This window comes from Penicillium malachiteum (genome assembly GCF_028827825.1).
Source record: "Penicillium malachiteum strain IBT 17515 chromosome Unknown utg000001l:1.0-8184562.0:1.0-8186909.0, whole genome shotgun sequence".
In the NCBI taxonomy this organism is placed as follows: Eukaryota; Fungi; Ascomycota; class Eurotiomycetes; order Eurotiales; family Aspergillaceae; genus Penicillium; species Penicillium malachiteum.
Genome location: NW_026643094.1, coordinates 3,781,660 through 3,795,920, shown reverse-complemented (window position 1 = coordinate 3,795,920; position 14,261 = coordinate 3,781,660). Strand labels below are relative to the sequence as shown.

At 47.7% G+C, this 14,261-nt stretch overlaps 4 protein-coding genes across 4 annotated transcripts; all 4 read right to left on the bottom strand.

The window, feature by feature from the left end:
- Nucleotides 1-121: 121 nt before the first annotated feature.
- fcpA (protein-serine/threonine phosphatase) lies at nt 122-3,679 on the bottom strand (the record flags this gene model as incomplete). The annotated part of the gene is made up of 3 exons (XM_057084868.1): nt 122-2,201; nt 2,424-2,884; nt 3,647-3,679. 3 exons carry the CDS (start codon nt 3,677-3,679, stop codon nt 122-124), a joined length of 2,574 nt encoding a protein of 857 aa, XP_056951017.1.
- A 450-nt stretch (nt 3,680-4,129) lies between these two features.
- N7483_001430 (uncharacterized protein) lies at nt 4,130-5,454 on the bottom strand (the record flags this gene model as incomplete). Its single annotated transcript, XM_057084867.1, has 4 exons — nt 4,130-4,684; nt 4,714-5,061; nt 5,176-5,301; nt 5,353-5,454. 4 exons carry the CDS (start codon nt 5,452-5,454, stop codon nt 4,130-4,132), a joined length of 1,131 nt encoding a protein of 376 aa, XP_056951016.1.
- Nucleotides 5,455-7,497: 2,043 nt separating this feature from the next.
- On the bottom strand, nt 7,498-9,813 carry N7483_001429 (uncharacterized protein; the record flags this gene model as incomplete). The annotated part of the gene is made up of 1 exon (XM_057084866.1): nt 7,498-9,813. The coding sequence occupies one exon, from the start codon at nt 9,811-9,813 to the stop codon at nt 7,498-7,500; it is 2,316 nt and encodes a 771-aa protein (XP_056951015.1).
- Nucleotides 9,814-10,403: 590 nt separating this feature from the next.
- rpt3 (proteasome regulatory particle base subunit RPT3) lies at nt 10,404-11,972 on the bottom strand (the record flags this gene model as incomplete). Its single annotated transcript, XM_057084865.1, has 6 exons — nt 10,404-10,422; nt 10,484-11,147; nt 11,202-11,488; nt 11,549-11,647; nt 11,720-11,761; nt 11,815-11,972. The coding sequence occupies 6 exons, from the start codon at nt 11,970-11,972 to the stop codon at nt 10,404-10,406; spliced, it is 1,269 nt and encodes a 422-aa protein (XP_056951014.1).
- Between the last annotated feature and the right edge of the window lie 2,289 nt (nt 11,973-14,261).

Below are 14,261 nucleotides of genomic sequence, written 5' to 3'. Positions count from 1 at the left end.
AATGAAGCAGTCGAGTCCGAGGATGGAGAAATGCCGATGAGATAAAAGCGGACGAAAATACAAACTGGAGATAAGAAGCATAGACACCTCTAGGTAGCAGGAGAAATGACAGGAAAGTTGATTAGACATTCTCCGTCGTCTCCTCTGGGTTCTCATCGTATTCATTATCTTCAAACGCTGCAAGCATCTCTCGCTCTAGATCATCTTCATCCTCGTCTGGATTCTCGGGATAAACATCATCAGGAATATCGCCAGACTCTGCCTTGCCATCTCGCTCTTGCTGTTCGACGGGTGCTGCACTTGAAACTTCGCGAAGACCGGTGCTTCGTTCATATGAACGCTTGATGCGCTGCGACAGACGTGAACCTTGCTGATCCTCATCCTCATCCTCGATAGACTCTTCATCTACAGCTCCATCATTTCCTTCTCCGCGCTTGCGCTTCTTGCTAGCTGCAGTGGGTTCTTCGCCCCATGCATCCGTATCGCTTTCACTCTCGTCGTCGCTGCCGAGGAACTCCTTTAGTTCGTCATGCACAGCAGCCTGTTCATCTTCGTCATACCCAATAGGTGAAGTCGAGTCTAACCCAGTGTCCTTGAACAGGTCCTCTGACTCTTGATTTCCCTCATCATCAGTGAGAACGGAGCCTGTCGCCTCATCAGAAGACGATAGCCAGGAAGTTTCTGCGAGTTCTCGCGATCCAGGTGAGAGTAACTCGCCACGGTCATCGGGATGGACAGGAAGTAGATATGGCTCCTCGTCAAGATGCCTCCAATTCGTCAAGCAGTCCAGAAGCCATTGCGTGGTGACAATCTTGAGATCAGGGTAACGTGTGGCTTCACGGACCTTTGCGGTGCGGTTTCGGCCAGCGACCAGATGGGTAGTGCGGCGGTTGATTTTAGACGCAATCACGATTCCGAAAGTCTTGGACCAGAGGGAAATATCAGCATTCTGTGTGTCCGTGCCGAGAGGCAGAACGCCAGAGAAAACCACTACAATGCCTCCAAGAATTCGCGATTTGATCTGTGGCATGATCTCCTTGACATCAGGAACCAACTTCAAATCAACATCCTTGTCTTTGAATGTTGGCTTCTCTCCCCTCAAGGCCGCCACACGGCCTCCAAGCTCACTGGTACGTCTCTTGTCGTATTCTTCGAAAAACTGCAGATGTACTTGCTCGAGTCGGGCCTGCAATTGGAAAAGTTCCCGATCATGATCTTCGAGAAGGTGATGTCGTTGCCTGTTCTCCAGGGGTTCATCAATGCTGGAAGTTGACTCGCTACTATCGGCAGAGGCATCATCCTCCGCATCTAATTCTTTCTGTTTCTGGAGCAGCGGTCGGTCTTCCACCTGATGCAATATTGTCTCCTCTTGAGCATTTGTTTGCTCTTGCAGCAGTCTCGGGTCGTCACCACCTCCCATTGTCACCAATTGTTCTAATGCAGAGACCTGGTTCTCATCTTCGGATTTCGCAGCTGTACCGTTGACATTATGTTCTTTAGCTTCCGTCTTAGCTGCCTCAAGCGCAGCCTTATTTGTCGCACCAAGCTCTTGCTTTTGAGGCAAGAAACTGGAATTGATGTCACCAATTCCCACGAAAAAGTCATAGGGGGAGACCTTGATGAGGTTCTGGTTCCATCGCCACACGTCACCACGATCATCGATAATGACGACCATCTTGGTATCAACCGGGAACAAACGCTGAAGGTTCTTAGCTGTCAGACTGCCACTTTCGTCTCGACTGAGAATGCGATCGCCAAAAAGGTTGCGATTCGGGTCAATGATATCGGCAATATGCTGCGCATAAGCACGAGTACCCATGGTGTAAATGTGCAATTCGTAAAGCTCGGCGACATTCTGCAAGAAATCTTCCAGCCCGGGCCGCAGTTTGATGTAGTACCAACAGCCGCGCATTCCGGGACCATCATCAATCAGTCGGAACTGTTTAACATTCTTCAGTGCTTCGTAGTTGGGGTTGTCCTTGTCTTCTTTCCATTCACCAACAGTTGGATCGACAGTGGCGTGGATAATGGTTTGATCAAGATCAACAACGAGAGATAGACGTCGGGATGCCAAAAGACGACGCTTTGCATCTTCTTCGACACGAGTGGCCTCCTTCTGACTGACTGTCAAAGTGGTGTTGTCATGGGACATATGGATCGGGGCGCGAACAGAGTCCATAACCTCGGTGTTGTAAGATGATCTATCAAGAGGAAAATGTGTTAGCGCATATCTACTCTCCCAACCCATCGTTCCTAGGGCTCTGGGAGTACTTACTCAGTCATATCCTTTCCGCACTCTGCGCACATTCCTCCAAATTGAACCTCATGAGCACATGGCTCAGTGATCTCGACCACATCGACCCTGGACGGAAAGATTAGCCAACCTGAGGGGAAAAAATATCTCGATCGGAAATGAAACTCACGGTCCATTAATGACATCACCCTTTGAAAGCTTCCACTCGCCAATCTGACCATCAACAGTGGACTCAAACCGAGTCGGATATTTGCGCAGTACGGGTTTCAGAACACCCCACAAATCATACTCTTCATTGACGGCCTCGTAGATATACCAAAGCAGCGCCTCATCTCTCTCCACACTATCACCTTCCTTCTTCAACAATGATGTGATAGTGATGGGGTAGTGCAAGCTGGGGGGGCAGACGGAGAAGCATCTTTGCTGTGGATTCGCCTTCCCAGGTGACAAAATCCACGGGGTCCTGGTGACTAACTTGACACGCCCAGTGTCCCCAAAATTGGTATCCACCTCCTCAGATGTTTGTTGGTTCCACGGCGCAAAGCGAATGTGGAATTGTGTTTGGATATGATCGCGTGCGCCTCGGGCTATGGAGCCATCACCAGCACGCGACGCGTGATAACAGGATTTCTTAATTCGGGTTCAGGCGGTGCGATTCGAGCTGGGGGGGGATAAGAAAAGGGGAGAAAGATATGTTTATCTCTCTTTCAACTCAATTTGAGGCGTTTGAAAGAAGATTTTGGGATGAGTGAATGCGTAAAGGTTCCCTTTGAAGCTAGGCGTTGAAGAGAAAGAGAAAATTGCCACACGATGCGGATGAAAGGGGGAAACAGTGTGCGCCTGGCACAACCTGGCGCGTGGATATCGGGATGAAAGCACGCACCAGGCACAGAAGATGCGAACTCAAAGATAGGGATTATGAAATAGAAGAAGAATGCTTGCGATCGGGGAATGGGAAGCTCGGGTGCGGGGACTGAATAGCCTGGAAGTGGAAAGAGCTCCGCTTATGTCAACCCGCCCGTCCCCTTCACCGCCTTCTGGGGAACATGCCATGGTGGATTAGGTTGAATTTATACTACTAAGAACTCTGGATGCTATCTGGCGGGATCTCAGGCTATCTAAAGTTTGAACAAGGATTCACTGGCTTTCTTCATTATACCTACAGTCTAAGCACCCTCTTGGCCCAGTCTGGCATTCCTGATTGGCTGAAGGCCTGTCACTGAACCGTTTCTGAGTCTGCAGTCACGGCCCATTGGCTCCATATATACCAGCTAGTTAGCGAATCACCATGCCTTAAAGCAGAAAATCCGGGGTTTTCATATCACTTTTGAAATGACCCTAGAGAATACTAGTATATGATACATACACTCTTGTATTAGTACTGTTACCTACCCCGAGTCTATAGTAGTATATCGCATCCATCATGATGTAGGCACCTATGCTACTTAAATGCTGCATTATGGCAAGTATACCCACGATGGGCATGACTGATACGAAATTATCAGAAACATTTGAACTTGAAAGAGTGCAGATTCCAAGAAAAATGAAGGACAAAGGTATTGGTAGGTAATATCCATGCGTATCAAGATGGCCATTTGCAGTATACACTAATGATCAAGTGCAATACTAGAAGTAACTGAGCAATAATGAAGCAAAATCGGTTAAAGAAAAACATTGAAAGCAGTACAAGATATCTAAGTACCTAGGCACATATGCTGGTATTGGTGGATGACAAAGCTGCAGTTGAACCATTACAATCTCATCATCCTAGTGGATTTCCATGTGCAGCAGCGTCAACTGATGTATATGAGATATTTCCTGACTCCTGAATTTCTCGTCGGAAGCTGCCACCCAAAATCATTTCATGCCAACAATTTATTTGGCCTTGGCCAGACCAACGGTACCCTTGCCCAGGTCGTAAACACTGTAGTACTTGCGCAGGAAAGCATCACCCAAGATGGCCAGGGGACCAACAGGCTCAGGCATATCCATACCCATGAAAGTACTGATGCAAGAGCCCTGGACCTCCAGGATGTAGTCGTAGGGAGTGATGGTGAAGTCGTGGCCGCTCAGGGTGAAGGTGAGATCAGGCAGGGAGCCACGCTTCTCACACTCGACGCTGTACTGTCCAGTGAAGCCCTTAGTGGCACCAATCTCCTTGTTCAAGAGCTCAGCCATGGTAGAGGGCAGAGCAATGAGAGAAGTACCAGTGTCAAGGATGACACCAGTGTTGTCGAGCTCAGCAACCTCGTTACCCAGAGCAATGGCGTTGAGTTCAACCTCCCAGTAGGCCTTGCGGCGCAAAGGAATGGTGGTCAACTTGCCCTCATAGTGGCTCTCGTCAACACCACCGAAGGTGACCTCGGAGTTGTCACCTTCCTTGGTAGAATCACCCAGGTAGAATGCGAAGACAGGCGCGTCCAGCAGACCCTGGTTGATCATGCTGTAGAAGGGGGAACAATCCCGTTGACGGAGATTCTATCGTATCCCAGACCCAGGATACCGTCAAACCGACCGAAAGCAAAGGCCAGACCAGGCTCGCTAGTAGCCTCAGCGAAGTCCTGCTCCTTGATCTTCAGGTCGCCAATCTGAACGGTGTCCTGAGAGACGAAACCGCTCAGGCTACCAGAGCCATACTGGATGGAGAACTCGGTGCCATTCTTCTGGTAAGTTGAGGACGAGGATGAATCGTACTTGCTGTGAAGGAAGCAGGCGATCGAGTTGCAGCTCGACGACGGAACCCAGAGGTTAGAGCTACCAGTATCAAGGACAACCTTGAAAGTCTGAGGAGGAGTACCGATGGTGATCTCAGAGAAGTCTGATGAGATAAAATAAGAATATTAGTATTGATACATGATCGTGTGAGGCGTAGATGAATTGATGAGGGAAAGCTTACACTGGGCGTTCAAGAAGTTGTCGACCAGGACATCATGGCCAGCATTAGGCTTGAAGGAAGTCTCCTGGAACAACTGATCATGTTGTTCGGGGCGGATTCCCATGTACTTCTGACCCAAGTTACGGACATGGGCGTCGATGTTGTGGGTATCCTGAGATATATTAGCTCGGAACTAGGATGTTGCCTAAAGGGTTATGCTTACGAGCTGCTCGCTGAGGGGAACCTTGTTGAGCTTCAGCTTGTGAACCTCAGCAGAGGCACTGCCCAGCAGTGCAGAGGCCGTCAACAGGGCAATAGACTTCATAATGGATAAGATGGATGATTATGATGGAGGGGAAGAGAGGATGAGGAACCTTGGAAGATAAGAGGGAGCTGGGGGCGGAGTAACTGGAGACGGCGATCGGCATAACGTGACGGGACTGCGTCATTTCCCGGAATCAGGTGCGCCATGGGTTGCACCCGTTAATCCACCCTTTCTCTTTCCGTTTATTGATCAGGAATCTCTACAGAGTACGGAGTACATATGATTCATCAAATCAATAAAATTGAATCTATGAAATTGAATTGACTTACTATTTACAATGTGGGAAAGGTACCAAAGTGATTCCCGGCACATCCGCTATCTGCATATCAGAGGGGCTGGGCCAGAGCTCGAACACTAACAAGGGGTCAGGGCAAACTCGTACCTGGCAGCGGTAATAAGGCAGGTGGCAAGGACAAGGTTGTCTTATCCGACTCGCCAGCTGATACCAAAATGAATCTATTTATCTTTCCCTAGAGTTTTACAGGGATAAATAGGTGGCAGAAGGCATTTTCACATTGTTCAAATGTTTCCTCCGTCCTACCTTGGGACCTCGGGAGGGAGAGTATCCGACTATTTGGCTGAGACCCTGCATTAAAGGTACCTACGTATGCCCTTACTGATGATCTTGGAAATCTAATACCTGTTTGACACAGATATTTTTGTTCTAGGACCTGATTTACGGGAAACACACCGAAGTGTTCCCGATGATGCACCAATACCTTGGTATGTACATGTGCGGAGATGTGCTATTCGACGTACCGAGTTTCGTGTGTTAGGTATATCCATGGATATTGTTTACTTCAACTTGAAAATTGCCCGACCTTATTCAAGTCACAGCAGTTTTATTTTTACAACATTGAAGGGAAGTGGACGTGTTGTCGGAGGGGCCTACGCTAATAAAGTAGTCTGGCATATGCTACAATACACAGTTACCCTTAGGAGTGACTACTAGCCATAACCTCGCCATCCTCTCACACATACAGATATTTCAAGTTACCACTCCTCCCTCGGCTGGAGACATCGGTTAATTGCATGTGGGCAAACCCTAAAGGCCCGAAGCTTTAAGAGCCAATCTGCAAAAAAAGGACGAATGGGTACTTGGAGAGAACGCAGTCGGGTGTGAAGAACTCATACGAGAATTTGAACAGCGCCAACACCTGGACAAGCTTACCTAGGTAGACTTTACTCCAATCCATCCTCATCACTACATCCGTTATCTCTCATCTCGCCCTCACCTTCCATATGGATCTCATCCAGGGGCACACGTCCAAAGGTTTAAGCTGGAAATTTTATATGATACTTTATACTCCAGGTTACTAGGAATATAACTTTTGAATTGATAGTATTTGGGGTTTCGTACATCCTTAGATATCTGGATGTGTAGGTATTGGCTTTGAGGTATGTGGGTACTGGTTCCCTCACTATATCATATGCACATGCTCAGCTGTCTGTTGCCATACCATATGATTTACTAGCCCGGCCAGTAACTCGGTCTGTAGAGAAACAAGGTTGTGTTGGGCTATGCTCGGTAAGGTTGGTGTTGAATCTGATGATAGCTGTGACAGATAGGTAAGGTCACTATGCATGCTTGATGAGATCCACTGTGTCCAATGTTTCTGTTGTGAATTGGGATAATTCATCCCACATTGGAAAATGCGTTCACCGAATAGTAGGTACTAGTACCGGCGATTTCTGGCAAGCTCCGCAGACTAACACATCCTGTAGGCTTTCCACATAGAGGGCCGAGATGCCCTTCATCTGTAAGAGGGCGCTGTTAAGCGGGAGACTTTGATAGGGTAGAAGAAGTGAGATATCATTTCATCGATATCTCACTTCTCCTAATCCACTTCTCAGCTAGGGAAAATGTCTCGCCACACCACCCATAGACCTTGTTGAGTCTACATCCAAGTCTCCGAGCAATTTTCGACGGTATCTTGCTAGAGTGCGGCTCATGAAATGTAATACTCCTATCAGCCTTCAAACTGATTGGCTGAAACTGCCAGACAGAACCATCCATTTTCATAGCCGAGAAGCCAATCGAAGTCATGGCGTGAAGGAAGTCATTCCAGTGGAGTTCCACAGGTGCCGATTTCGTTTTTTGTTGAAGATGGTACTGAAGACTTTAAAGGCCCAAGTGTCTACGATAAATGAGGGCTGGAGATCTTGAGAGTTAGGTTGGAGTACCGCCTCATCCGCCTCATCCGCCTCATCTGCGGAGACCGGTTCTTTGAGTGTGGATGATATTCCGCGTGTTTTTACCTTGGTTTTCGGTAGGGGTATGTCGAGGGCTTTTCCTGAGAGGTTGTTGTTGGTGAGAGAGACTGGTTGGTGAGGGAAGTACAGGTCAGCATCATCACTGGCTTCCTTCTGTCCGGAATTCCGGAATGGTAGCTTCTCTGTCTCTACCCACTCTGGAGTGCGCTGTAGCATGTGAGGCTTGAAGATAAAGTGAGTGAGAGCTGTAGGACATACTTTGCCGGCCCTTTTGATCACGAGCTGATCAAGCAGAGCCCAAAAAGCATCCAGATTTGCCTCGGACCTGCGAAGTACCTCCACATTTTCTCTGGTGCGACATTTCTTAATGGGATATGTGAATTTGCCCTTGGAAGGTTCACCGAGCTTCACAACTTCAGGTTTCATGGCTTCCTCCTTTATGGCAGCCATGACTTGGGCCCAGGGAGTGGTACACTCCGTATATGCCTTCTTGAGAGTTTCTTCACGTTCCGCAAGCTGACCTTCAAATCTCCGGGCCCATGGCTGGTAGAGCTCTAACTGATTCAAGCACTGAGAGATGATAGAGAGATCTCTCACTTCTTTGGTGATGTAGGGGGACATAAGGTCTCGGGCTTGAGGATCTGACTGGATTAGCCGATTTAGCTCATCAACCACAATGGGTAAGCTGACTTCAAACAAGAAGTTGCTATCCTCCCACAACTGACGAAGTAACCAGAGCAAAAAATGGTCATTCGCTTTCAACTCGACCCCATGCTTCATTACGATGTTAATTTCCGATGCTTCGGAGTCAGGGGCGTCCCTCGAACAAACAGCTTTAATGGGTGGTGAGGGCAGGGCAGACATCATAAGTATGTCTAATGGACCCTTTGCCATCTGGTTCACAAAGAACTTAAACCGCAGTAAGGCTGCAAGGTAATCCAATGGTAATTCCTTTGAAGGCGAGATATCATCAATGTAGGTCTTTTGCAAGAAAGCTAAGCTCTTGGCTTGATGGCTGAGTTCAGAAAATGACTGAAACTCCAGGTATGCGTTCGAAATCATAAATCTGATGATGCGTCCCCATAGAATCTCACGTCCACCGCTGCTGTATACCGGGTGGTCATTCCCCACGGTGTCTTTCATTATCTCTGGGCGGCGATCCTCGGTATCAAGAAGGGACGCGGCAAAGTAACCAGGGTCTTCGCGCAAAGCCCGTAGGTGATCTTCTGCAGCAGATGCTCTGGCGGCCAGTAGAGACTCAATGAGGTCAAGGTTAAGGTCCAATGGAATACGGTATGGGGCGTCGGCTGTCATAACACTTAGAGATTCGAAGCCGGTGATCTTGCTTCCAGGCTTAAGCGGTGGTTCAGGTAGGACAGGGAAGGTGCTACCGGTCAGGCCAGACTTGGGGATATCATGCAGAATTTGCTCACAGCATTCAACAAGGAAGGCAAGTGCTCGCTCCTGTGCTTCCAGGACTAGCATCCCCTCGCCCGGCATAAATTGCTTGCGTTCCTTCATCCAGTTGAAAACGGTAGGGTTATCGCCCCACGCCATTAACTTCCCATATTCCCTGGTATTATCAGTCATGCCGTTGAGAATCATGATATTCTGGCATAATGTAAAGGAGGTGAATTCGCCGGTGATAAAGTCTAGTCGCATGGCTCTGTTATCTGCTGCGGCGAAGTATGAGGATGGATGTCGACCTCGGGCATTTAAGAACAAAGGTAGTATGTTTTTGTTCAGAAGATCTGCTTGATTTATGTATGGCCACATGAAACAAGCTCGACGAGCTGTAGCTCCGCGTCGGTCCAAGTCAGGTGATGAGCCCTTTCGATATTCGTAGAAATCAGGACGGTGCATAGTTGGCATATCCGGCCAAGCATGAAGCAGAATCTTGAGTCTCTGTTTGTGTGTCTTTTTGAGCCATCGCTTGCGGATAGTGGCCTCGTGTCGCTGCAATATCGTATTCAAGGTTTCGTATCTGGTGAAAATGTTGTCAGATTTTGCAGCAACGTCCTGACAAAACTCTTCAGGGCTTTCTATGGACTCAGACAGGCGAACTGAAGGATCAATGTCACCTAGGGCTTTGAGAAAAGAGGTCGCGTCTTTGAAGTCAACAATTTTTTTTGATGTCAAGCCCATTCTCCAGATATGTGATTGCACCAGGACCAACAGAGTCCAATCCAGGATTTGGCCTCTGCTCCATTGTTGAATTTGTGAACGTTGAGGGAAGTAAAAATTGTAGGACGCGTGAAGATGAGAACAAGAACAGCACAGAACTCACAAGTGGGTGGTCAATATCAATAGATGTTGCCTATGATGTACTGCCAGGTCGCGCCGATGAGAATCGGTCTGATCTTTGAATCTCTGATCCCCGGGGGGAGGTGATTGCTCTTGGTGCTCCGGGACACTACCGATGTGGCCGTGGCAGTAAGCAGATGTGGCCATCGTGAACTACTACTACATAAAGAATAGCCTACAGCAAGGAGCTCCAAGGCATACCTACTAATAGAAGGCTACTAGTCTTCTATCCGAATGGCGAGAAAGTTCTCGCCGTTTCCTCTTAGTAGTATTGCCCAAGACACCACGCACTCAGAACATGGTAATAGATCATTCAAGGGTTTCAAAGTGTCATAGATTATTGATAATACAACAAGGAGGTAAAGGAAACATTGTACCATTACCTATAACCCCACCCCCATGTCTAACAAGATGCCCAGAAACCAACTCATTTACCGGTAGAAGTCGAGTCTGTAAACGCATCAGTAACGGGATCAAGAGAATATTAAAAATAGAAATAACGAAAACATACCTGTCATCCTCGTGACCACTCTTCACCTGGGAGGAATAAGCATCCTCCAGGTCAGACTGGATGATGTTGTATCGGTTCTTGCGCACTGCTCGAAGACCGGCCTCTTGCATAATCGCAGCAATAACGGCACCGGACAGAGGCTCATTCCGCACAATCAAGGAATCCAAATCCACTTCTGGGGAGAGGGACATCTTGGATGCAATAGTGCTGAAAATCAGACGGCGCTCACGTCGGTCACGCAGCGAAGGGAATTCGATCTTTCGGTCAAGACGACCGGGACGCAACAAGGCAGGGTCCAAAGTATCAGCTCGGTTGGTGGCCATGATGACCTTGACGTTGCTGGTTTGCTCGAAACCATCCATCTGGTTCAGCAATTCCAGCAGAATACGTTGAACCTCACGATCAGCACCAGTCTGGGCATCGAAACGCTTGGTGGCGATGGCATCAATCTCGTCAATGAAGATAATGGCTGGTGAATTCTCGCGAGCCATGCGGAACACATCACGGACCATACGAGGACCTTCTCCCAGGTATTTTTGGACGAATTCTGAACCGTTGACACGAATGAAGCTGGCGGTTGTGCTGTTTGCCACAGCCTTGACGAGCATGGTCTTACCGGTACCGGGAGGGCCATAAAGCAAGACACCACGGGGAGGGTCAATACCTGCACGCAATTAGTACACCCCTCATATATACATGGCAGCAAAATGATCCGTACCAATCTGCTTGTAAAGGTCGAAATGTGTCAACGGCAACTCAACGGCTTCCCGAATCTCCTGCTTCTGCATATCCAAACCACCAACATCGGCGTAGGTCACATCTGGCTTCTCATTTTCACCCAGCATAGCAATCGATGAGTCGGCCTCTGGGGGCAGAATGTCGACCAAGGCGTTGGAGTGTCGGTGGAGGGCGACCGAGGATGAAGGCTTCAGCTTCTCGCGGTCGAGTGTGGACAGGATGCGAACAACGTAATTGGATCCGGTTGAGCTCTGGACGATACCGGTACTGGGATCAAACTGTTAGAACGTAAACTCCGGTTATTGGTTGCAATCTAGCACGACATACTTCTGATCGATAGCTTCCATGAACTGTCCAATGACCAACGGCACACTCTGTATACGCTTGATCTCCTCCTGTGCTCGAACAAGCTCCCTCTTCAAGCTCCTGTTATGACCGCACTGGTTAATCTCTAAACAAGATTTGGAAACTCTCCATTTCAAATGGATGGGTCAATACCTCTGTTCATCTTTGATGTATTCCTCCTGCAGTTGAATGTATCTGGGGAGGCGTTAGTACCCAACCTGGCGAACCCTTGTGGAGGTCCAACATACTCTAGGTGTCTCTGTAACCGCTTCAGAGTGGCGTATTCATCATTTGCATCGGCACCTGCTCCCTCCAAAGAATCCAGCTTGCTAAGGGCGTCCAGAGCAACTGGCTTGGAGAGAGGCGTGACGCTGTTGGCCGGGTTTTCCACGGCGACGTCTCCCATGCTGAAGATCTTTCAGAGCAATTCCTTAATAAGATTGGACTCAGATGGAAATTCCAGGTGAAATGAGATGCAGGTTCGTAGACGTTGGAAATGCGCGATGGGAAGTTCGGGGATGTGGTGTCCTTGGAGCTCGATCAATCGGGAACTGGGAGCTTACGGGCGAGTCACGTGGTTTGAGGATCGAAGAGAGTAGAACGACTGTTATTGACCCCTTCACTTTTATTTCATGAATGGAATAAGATTCCTATTACTCGAATTTCAGAAATCACAAAAAATGATCTATTGGTGCTCAATAATCTTCTCCAAAGTGAAATTCAGCCGCGCTTCAATATGTAAGCTGCAATGTCACTGGTTTGCTAACAACATGGATTGATTACGTCGATGGATCTGGCCCCGAAATATCCTAGTGGCCGAATATCGAACAACGAACAACGCGCCACGTTCAAAGATGTCCAATCTTTCCAGGAGGAATCCAGGCTACTAGCAATATAATCAGAAGCTACAGTTTCAATACGATCCGGATTTCTCCCAACTTGTTCTCTATGGCCCCATGACCGTCCACTAACACTTGAGCACCGTGACTTAGACCCCTTTGCTCTAGGGAATTAAACCCGTTAACCTCGTATACATCCATGTCTACGGGCACAACCCTGTAAGTGGACCGTCATGATCTCAGGAGGATCCTTTCCAAGGTTGAAGTTCCTCAAGACGAACCACCATGCATGTATCCATCAATGCCCACAGTGTCAACGAGGCAATCGTCGGGAAACCCGAATCCTTGTGTTCATGGGATGTTTCAGGGTGATAATCGGTGGTCAGACACAGACTAGTCCATGATATGGCCAATAAGGTGAGACTACGTTTGTTAGGTTGGTGATGTGTAGCAGCCGACGCAGATCTAGGCAGCTGATGCGTTCCTCGGGACAAGAGATCATTCAGCAAATTTGATTCCTTCCCACATCAGCCATTTCCAGCTGCCATTGAGTCCGGACCCAATCATGAGAGTGGAGTAGCTCCGCGGCTAGGTGGGACAGGCACAAGAGACCATGAATTTTCCCATGCGGATCGAGTCGGATCCTTGCCACTGGGTGGAGGGGGAAACCTTGGCCTTTTTTTCCCTCTTCTTCACTTTTAGTGCATTGAAAAGAGATTGGTATGAGTGTATTTTTTTTGGTAATTTTATTTTTATGGAATTTTTTTTACCCTTATGTTTCGGTTCCCTTTTGAGAGGGGAAAAAAGAAAGATTGGGCGTCATGATTATCAGACGCTAGCCCGAGCTTTATATAAGGAGTGCCCACGCCCACTACACCTAATCCCCGGGTTTCTCTCATTTTATTTTACATTCATTTTTTTTCTTCTTCCCATGAATCTTCCCCTCTTTTCCCCCCCTATCATGTAGATTTTCAATTTGATTTTTCTTCACTTCTAGGGGTGATTTTTGTGCGCCCGAAAAGAAACAACACGGGCCTAGCACCCTTGAGGAGTATACAGGCTAACCTGACTAGGCGAAGACCGTTGGAATGGATCATCGTCTGGTTTATTTTACCATTTTCTTCTTCTCTCTTATTTTATCCTTTGGATCATCATTCATCTCTTCTCTTATTTGAGAAATATGAGAGAAAAAAACTATGCCATATACCATATGAAATTTGGTGATTCTGTGGTTGGTATGATCTTGCCTGATTCTTATGGTGGATGAGGCGCCAACCCAGCCGAGCCCCGTGACTCGGATGAACTTGAACGTCATGGCGACCTATACAATTTGACAGCCAAAGGTTCACAAGAAAAAAAAGAGCCATACTAATTTTAAAGGGTTCAAAAAAACAAGAACACTTTTGCAAAATCTACAGCAAATGATTCAACTAATATATAGGAGAAATTGTTGGAAAAAACAATCCGTGGCACAAAATATGGCCGGAAACGAGTCTCCCGCAGTAATTTTCTTTTCATCAGCAAATTTTACTCTCAATTCACCCAAATCTCTGCCTCCACTTCCCCTTTCATCCCTAACTGCACTCGCGAACTGTAGGTATTTCCCCCCCCCCCCGTTTGTTATTTGGTATTTTATATCGTTTTCACTGGTTCTTTATTTTTTATTATTATTTTTTTTATTACCCTTTCTCATGGTATTATTGTTAACCCCTGTGGCCACGCACCCCCCCCCGCTCCCACTCTTGTCTTCCTTTCCCCCTTCTTTCCGGGAGCCCACACCTACGCACTGTCTGTAACCCCCCCATTTGTCTCTTTATGGTTTACCGGGCCGATGTCCTTTGGATCAGAAAGATCAG